This window comes from Xyrauchen texanus, chromosome 44 (assembly GCF_025860055.1).
Source record: "Xyrauchen texanus isolate HMW12.3.18 chromosome 44, RBS_HiC_50CHRs, whole genome shotgun sequence".
NCBI classification, from domain to species: Eukaryota; Metazoa; Chordata; class Actinopteri; order Cypriniformes; family Catostomidae; genus Xyrauchen; species Xyrauchen texanus.
Genome location: NC_068319.1, coordinates 19,602,851 through 19,611,916, shown reverse-complemented (window position 1 = coordinate 19,611,916; position 9,066 = coordinate 19,602,851). Strand labels below are relative to the sequence as shown.

The 9,066-nt window shown below is 38.1% G+C and overlaps 1 protein-coding gene across 1 annotated transcript in view; it reads right to left on the bottom strand.

Annotated features, from left to right (window-relative positions):
- Positions 1–344: 344 nt before the first annotated feature.
- Positions 345–9,066, bottom strand: part of LOC127636946 (fibroblast growth factor 18-like) — an 11,265-nt gene continuing 2,543 nt past the window's right edge. Inside the window, exon 5 of the mRNA XM_052117750.1 lies at positions 345–1,064. Within this exon, the coding sequence (XP_051973710.1) occupies positions 780–1,064 (285 nt within the window). The 3' untranslated portion in view covers positions 345–779. The remainder of the gene's footprint in view (positions 1,065–9,066) is intronic.

Here is a 9,066-nt window from a genome sequence, read left to right as displayed (position 1 = left end):
CATGGCTCTTATAGGCCCAAGGCTACATATGGTTAAATATGAATTGTTCACCCAAAGATGAGAAATTCTGTCATCATTTACTCACCCTCATGTTCCTCCAAAACAGACTTTCTTCAGTGGAATACAAAAGTTGATGAAAACCAGCATGACAGCCTCAGTCACCATTCACTTTCATGTAATAGCAAAAAGTTGCGATGAAAGAGAATGTGAGAATGGCTTTCCTAAAATCTTAAAATGATGGCCATTTTCATGTTTGAGTGAACTTTCCATTTAAGTAGCAGATTACTTTTATTTCCTTTTTTTTTCAAGAAACATCCAAGTCCACAGGTTTTAGTTGATGTGTATTAAATATGAACTTGCAGGTCTTTCAGGCTTTGCTGTCAATGAATTGCTTCCATGTTTGCAGTTCACATAAGAAAAGCACTTGACTTAACTTGTCAGATACTTATTTTAAAGGTGGGACAAGGCTGTGGCACTGGACAGTAGAGAGGAATTCTTTGGCCTGAAGTGCTTGGTCCCCTTGTAGTCAGGGTTTAGTTATTGGACACTTGCCCAGGAGTCTTGATTATGTTTGCATGATTACACAGTGTTTAAGCAACCTCATCCTTTGACTGTGACTTATAATGGGAGGTCGGTCCTACATCTAACCTAATCACATTTTAAAGGATAGTGTGTCTAGTTTATCTGTCTTTGTAAGAAATAGTCTTTGCAAACAAGCTCCTAGAGTAATTCTCCTATCAGTGCTCATTAAAATGCAGTGTCGTAGGGGGCATGTTGTATTATGGGAGTGGTTGAGGAGATGTAGAGGTCTGCTGGACTCTTTTGCTCCTCTTGCTGACCGTGGTAAAGTTGCAGGACTGTAGGTTGGGCTGCTCCCCAGGAGGGAAGCGTTTCATGAAATGCACGTCTCGCTGGTTGGGTAACGTGTTGGGGCCCTTGCGCGGTCGGCCCCTTTTTGTGAAGCTTACGTACCAGCCCACATAGCGCGCTGACATCCAAGCAGTGTAGTTATTCTCAAGCATTATCTCAATGAAAACACAGCCTCCATTTACATTGCTGGCTTTCTGAAAATGTAAAAAAAATATATATATAAATAAATATGTGAATACAGTGAGGTCCAAAAGTTTCAAATCCTACTTGTTATTTTCCTTTTTTTAAATGTAATGTGTGTGTGTGTGTGTGTATATATATATATATATATATATATATATATATATATATATACACACACTGGCAGCCAAAGGTTTGGAATAATGTACAGAATTTGCTGTTTCGGAAGGAAATTGGTATTTAATTCACCAAAGTGGCATTTAACTGATCACAAAGTATAGTCAGGACATTAATCATGTAAAAAAAAATAAAATAAATACAGCACCATCACTATTTGAAAAAAAGTTGTTTTTGATCAAATCTAGACAGGTCCCATTTCCAGCAGCCATCACTCAAACACCTTATCCTTGAGAATCATGTTAATTGTTAATTTGGTACTAGAAAAATCACTTGCCATTATATCAAACACTGTTGAAAGCTATAGTTGAAGTTTACATACACTTAGGTGTAAGAACAGGTGCATCTCCAAAAAGTAGAATATCATTTTTTTTTCTCCGTAATTTAATTCAAAATGTGGAACTTTTATATATTCTAGATTCATTACACATAAAGTGAAAACTTTCAAGCCTTTTTGTTGTAATCTTGATAATTACGGCGTATAGATCATGGAAATCAAAAATCCAGTATCTCAAAATATTAGAATAAAGAATTTATAATACAGAAATATTGACCTTCTGAAAAGTGTTACATTTACACATTTGGCAGACGCTTTCATCCAAAGCGACATACAGTGCAGTTATTGCAGGGACAATCCCCCCGGAGCAACCTGGAGTTAAGTGCCTTGCTCAAGGGCCCAACAGTGGCATCTTGGTGGTGCTGGGGCTTGAACCCCTGACCTTCTGGTCAGTAACCCTGAGCCTCAACCACTGAGCCACCACTGCCCCCCTAACACTGAAAAGTGTTCATTTGTTTTTGGGGCTTGTTTTGCACAAATTTCTGCAAACCATTATTGCTCAGTGGTCCAAAGTCCTCTTTTCAGATGAAAGTAAATTTTGCATTTAATTTGGATATCAAGGTCCCAGAGTCTGGAGGAAGAGTGGAGAGGTACAGAATCCAAGTAGCTTGAAGTCCAGTGTGAAGTTTCCACAGTCAGTGATGATTTGGGGTGCCATGTCATCTGCTGGTGTTGGTCTACTGTGTTTTCGCAAATCTAGAGTCAATGCATCTGTCTACCAGGAGATTTTAGAGCACTTCATGCTTCCAACTGCTGACAAGCTTTATGGAGATGCTGATTTCCTTTTCCAGCAGTACTTGGCCCCTGCCCACACTGCCAAAACTACTAGTAACTGGTTTTCTGGCCATGGTATTACTGTGCTTGATTGGCCAGCCAACTTGCCTGACCTGAAACCCATAGAGAATCTTTGAGGTATTGTCAACAGGAAAATGAGAGACACCAGACCCAACAATTCAGATGAGCTGAAGGCCACTATAAAAGCAACTTGGGCTTCCATAACACCTCAGCAGTGCCACAAGCTGATTGCCTCCATGCCACGCCACATTGATGCAGTAATTAGTGCAAACGGAGCCCCGACCAAGTATTTAGTGCATAAATTAGCATACTTTTCAGAAGGTCAACATTTCTGTATATTTTGAGATACTGGATTTTTGATTTCCATGAGCTGTAAGCTGTAATCATCAAGATTACAACAAAAAAAGGCTAGAAGTATTTCACTTCATGTGTAATGAATCTAGAATATAAGAAAGTTTCACTTTTTAAATTAAATTACGTAAAAATAATTAACTTTTCCACAATATTCAAATATTTTTAGATGCACCTGTAAACTTAACTAATTAAAACTCATTCCACAGATTTTATATTAGCAAATTATAGTTTTGGCAAGTTGTTTAGGACATCTACTTTGTGCATGACACAAATAATTTTTCCAACAATTGTTTATGGACAGATTGTTTCACTTTTAATTGACTATAATCACAATTCCAGTGGGTCAGAAGTTTACATACACTAAGTTAACTGTGCCTTTAAGCAGCTTGGTAAATTCCAGAAAATGATTTCAAGCCTATAGAAAATTAGCTTCTGATAGGAGGTGCACTGAATTGGAGGTGTACCTGTGAATGTATTTTAAGGCCTACCTTCAAACTCAGTGCCTCTTTGCTTGACATCATGGAAAAATCAAAAGAAATCAGCCAAATCCTCAGAAAAATAATGTGTGGTCTGGTTCATCCTTGGGAGAAATTTCCAAGTGCCTGAAGTTACGATGTTTATCTGTACAAACAATAGTATGCAAGTATAACCACCAAGGGACCACTCAACCATCATACCGCTCAGGAAGAGATGCATTCTTTCTCCTAGAGATGAACGTAGTTTGGTGCGAAAAGTGCAAATCAATCCCAGAACAACAGCAAATGACCTTGTGAAGATGCTGGAGGAAACAGGTAGACCAATATCTATATCCACAGTAAAACGAGTCCTATATCAACATAACCTGAAAGGCTGCTCAGCAAGGAAGAAGTCAATGCTCCAAAACTGGCATAAAAAGTCAGACTACAGTTTGCAAGTGCACATGGGGACAAAGAACATTTTTTTGGAGAAATCTCCTCTGGTCTGATGAAACTACTACTCCCAAAAAAAATTCAGAGCAGGTGACAGCTGTAAATGCCTATAGAACAGAGATCTGGGAATCCCAAAATGTTGAACCAAATTTTCAAAAGATCTCAACACTCGTATAAGACACAGAATGTAGTAAACCCCCTCACAATCAACTGAAAGGGGACTTATTAATACATAATTTAGGGTTCAGCCATATAATTGAGGCAACATTTAAATAAATGTCTGAATTAAACTCTCTGGACACTTTTGTCCATACCGAGTGCAAATGTGAGATAATGGGTGTAACTTAACTTCTCCGATTAGTTTGATAGAAAGGCTTTGCAATGGTGAAATAGGGGCAAGAAATTCCTGGTCAATACAAAACCAGGGAGGGTCTCTTTCAGGTGAAATCGACCAACGAGCCAAATATCTGAGACCGAATGCATAGTAATAAAACAAAATCTTGGGTAGGCCTAGCCCACCTTTGTCAATCGGCCTATGAATCTTATTAAAATGTAATATAGGACGCTTGCCGTTCCAAATTAATGATTCGCTATGCTATCAAATTACTTGAAATAAGAGAGGGGGACATCTACAGTGAGAGATTGTAGCAGGTAGTTACATTTTGGAATACAATTAATTTGAATACTATTAACCTTCCCAATCATAGAAAAATGTAATGAAGCCCACCTGCCCACATTGCTAAAAAAACTTTTTATTAAAAGGTCAAAATTAACAAAAATTAACAAATTTGCTTGGAATAAAATACTCAAATATTAATGCCCTGTTTGGGCCACTGGAAGATGCCCAGCTGGAAAGCTGTTACTGGGCAATACACTGTCAGAGCCAAAGCTTTGGATTTAGACCAATTGATTCTGTATCCTGAGAACTTAGAAAAGGAATGAATAACTCTATGGAGGCAAAGTATAAATCTAATGGGGTCGGAGACAAATAATAAAATATCATCTGTGTAAAGCAAAAGCTTATGTGCCATACCTCCTGCCACCACCCCTGGAAAATCATCTTCCCTTCTTATCGTGGCTGCTAATGGTCCCAGGGCAACAATAATGGGGAATAAACACCACCAGATTGATATGTTTAAGAGATGTCATAACTTTACTTAATCGGTTAGCCAGAATTTTTGACAATATTTTTACATCTAGCTGGATCATGGAAAATGGATGGTAACTCTTACACTCCCTTGGATCTTTGTCCTTTTTAAGAATCAGACTGATCTGGGCTTGTGTCATGGTTGGGTAGCATAAGATATACAAATTTCAGCAGCAAAGCCATCTGCCCCAGAGCCTTGGCTGTAGGCAAGGCCTTAATTACCTTGCCAAGCTCCTACAAGTTTATCTCCAAATCAAGATAATTTCTTTGCTCAGTCATCAGTTTAGGGAGTTATAAGGGTTCCACAAAGTTTCAAATATCTGTAATATCGAATATCAGTAGACGAAGATGTGGAACTATATAGATCAACATAGAAATCTTTAAAAGCATTATTAATATCAATGGCTGTGGGACAAATTTCACCACCAACAGATTTTGTAGAATGGTAGAAAAAAACTCCCTCTGCTTTATATATCTAGCCAAAAGCTTGCCCTGAATAGCCAAAACTCCACCTTCCAAAATAGTATTTTATCTGTATTTCAAGCGGTCAATTCTCTGAGGCCATCAGGCGACATTCGATGCTTCAGATCTATAAGATGTATAGTCCCTACCAGATGGGTTCAAAAGTCTCCAAATATCTGTAAGACCAAGATTTGTACATATCCTGTGAAGTGTAAATGTTTCTCTAGGGGGCTTACACATGTTTGCTTCACTATGATCAAGGATTGAGTCCATCAATAGATTAAATACTCCTCCCAATATTATATCATGAGGGGTGCCAGCGGCTAGCAACATCACTTCAAGATCTCATCAGCGTTAATGTGTAAATATCAGCCAAAATCAACCTTTTCCCTGAATATCTGCTAAAACAATAATGACTCTTCCTAATTAATCTTTACTGAGACATTTGTATTATAGATGTTAACTTATCAGTGTAATAACTCCCCTGCTCTTACTTGAGACAGCACTAAAGAAAACATGCCCACCCCATATCTTCCCAGATTTTTCAGCTGCCTGCGGGGAAAGATGTGTTTCTTGAAGAAAAACTATAAAATATGTCATATGTTTAAGAAAATAAATAACCTTCCTTCTTTTTATGAGGTGCCCCAACCAATTCACATTCCATGTGGAGAGCGACAATCCACTCATATTAACATTTTACATTTTTTTGACATATTAGAAAAAATAGATTGTGACAAAAATAAAATTACAAAGATAACATTCTAAAATTAGTGCAACAATCAAACCACAAACTTCCCTACGAACCAAACAAACATAAAAAAAGAAAAGCATGCGCATTAACCACGTGAAGGACAACACGTCCATCGAAGTTTCACATTCTTAAAATGAAGTAGTGATCCTAACTGACTTAAGACAGGGAATGTTTTCTACGATTAAATGTCAGGAATTGTGAAAAACTGAAATGTATTTGTATAAGATGCTATAAGAAATAAGAAGAAAACTTCTGATTTCAACTGCATTTGGTTCATTAAATGAAAATTTACATTGTCTTTGTGTTTGTTTTTGAGTTGCCATAGTGTGCAATACACTGGCATGTCTTAAGGCCAATATTAGGTCAAAAATGGCAGCTTTCTCTACAAACTCATCATTCAATTATTGTTTTGAGGAATGAAGGCTATACAATACTTAAAATTGCCAAAAAATTGAAGATTTCACACAATGGTGTACACTACAGTCCTCAAAGACAATGAACAACTGGCTCTAACAAGGGCAGAAAGAGATATCGAAGGCCAGATGTGCAACTAAAAAAAGAATAAGTACATCAGAGTCTCTAGTTTGAGAAATAGACGCCTCAGATGTCCTCAGCTGACAGCTTCATTGAATTCTACTCGCTGTGCAACAGTAAAGATAACACTGAGGGGTGCAGGCCTTATGGGAAGAATTGCAAAGAAAAGGCCACTTTTAAAAAACAGAAAAACAAAAAGAAAAGGTTTACAGTGGGCAAAGAAGCACAGACATTGGACAACAGATAATTGGAAAATACTGTTATGGATCTTAACCCTATTTGACTTTTGTAGGATCAGCTAGACTATAAGGTGCATGAGAAGTGTCCGACAAAACAGCCACATCTATGGCAAGTGCTACAGGAAGCTTGGAGTGAAATGTCACCTGAGTATCTGGACAAACTGACAACTAGAATGCCAAGGATCTGCAAAGCAGTCATTGTTGTACATGGAGGATTTTTTGATGACAACACTAAAGTAATTTAAGAAGTTCTGAAATAATTTGTTTCAAATTGTAATAGTAATTTTTCATGTTATGAATAGAATCCTTTATTTTGGTCACACATTATACACAGTTTTTTGCATATATACAGTGAAATTTATTAGTTTTCACATATCCCAGCTAAGCTGGGGTCAGAGTGCAGGGTCAGCCATGATGCAGCACCCCTGGAGCAGATAGGGTTAAGGGCCTTGCTCAAGGGCCCAACAGTAGCATCTTGGTGGTGCTGGGGCTTGAACCCCCAACCTTCTGGTCAGTAACCCTGAGCCTCAACCACTGAGCCACCACTGCCCCAATGAATGTCCTGACTATTCTGACTGTTCCTGAATGTCCTGACTATACATTTTGATCAGTTGAATGCCACTTTGGTGAATAATAGTACCAATTTCTTTCCATAATACTAAAATTTGTACATTATTCCAAACTTTTGGCCACCAGTATCTGTCACACACTCACTGAGCACTTCATTAGGAACACTATACTAATACTGGGTAGGGCCACAATTCTTTGTGGCATGGATTCCACAAGATGTTCACATTCCTTTGAGATTCTGGTCCATTTTTAAATGATTGCATCTGCAACTTCTGCAGATTTGTCAGCTGCACATTCATGCTGCGAATCTCCCATTCTTCCACATCCCAGAAGTGTTCTATTGGATTCAGATCCGGTGACAAGGAAGGCCACCGAAGAACAGTGAACTCAAAGTAGCCATTAGATGATGGGTAAATTGTGGCCACGAAGGGATGCACATGATTAGCAACAAGACTCAAATAGTCTGTGGCATTCATGTGATGATGGGTTGGTATTAACAGGCCCAAAGTGTGCCAAGAAAACATTACCCACACCATTACACCAGCCTGGACTGTTGACACAAGGCAGGTTGGGCCCATGGATTCATGCTGTTGGCACCAAAATCTGACCCATTTGTGTGCCTCAGCAGAAATCGAGATTCATCAGACCAGGCTGCATTTTTCCAGTCTTCAACTGTCCAGTTTTGGTGAGCCTGTGCACACTGCAGCCACAGCTTTCTGTTCTTGGCTGCCAGAATTGGAACCAGACATGGTCTTCTACTGTTGTTGCCCCTCTGCCTCAAGGTATGATGTGTTGTGAATTCTGAGATGCTATTCTGCTCACTACAATTGTACAGTTATTACAGTGATAGAGTGTTTATCTGAGTTACCGTAGCCTTTCTGTCAGCTCGAACCAATCTGGCCATTCTCTGTTGACCGAGGTGTTTCCGTCTACAGAACTGCTGCTCGCTGGATGTTTTTTGTTTTTAGCACCATTCTGAGTAAACTCTATTGTTGTGCGTGAAAATGCCATGAGATCAGCAGTTGCCCGTCAGGCAACAACAATCATGCCATGGGCGAAATCACTGTGATCAGATTTGTTCCTCATTCTGATCTCCTGACATTAACTCCTGACCCATATCTGCATGATTTTATTAACTGCACTGCTGCCGCATGATTGGCTAATTAGATAATAAGTATGTGTACAGGTGTTCCTAATAAAGTGCTCATTGAGAGTATACATATACAGTATATACAGTCTGCATACATTTTAGGGATTTGTGAAAAATGAGTGATGATGTCTTCAATGGGGGGCTCTGTGGGAGCCATGCCATCTGTTGCAGGGCTCCCTGTTCTTATATTCTATTTACAAAAGGAATGTCTTATTGTTTCCTATTGACACACTAAAACTGAAGATATAAATAACCACCATAAGACAAATGTTTTTTTGAAACATCTTATGTGCCTAAGATTTTTGCACACTACTGTATATATATATATATATATATATATATATATATATATATATATATATATATGTATATATATACATATATATATATATGCTGTCATTACATATAATGACAGCATGCACTCGAGCTGACATGGACTTCAAATGTTTGTGTTGTTAATTTTACCTCATAAGGATTTTTATTTTATTTCCCAGTTTTATTTAAATTTTAGATTTAGATTTTCAATGTGGACTAAAAAGAAGCACATTTAATATATATATTTGCCTCCAGATAAATTACTATAATTGGCCCA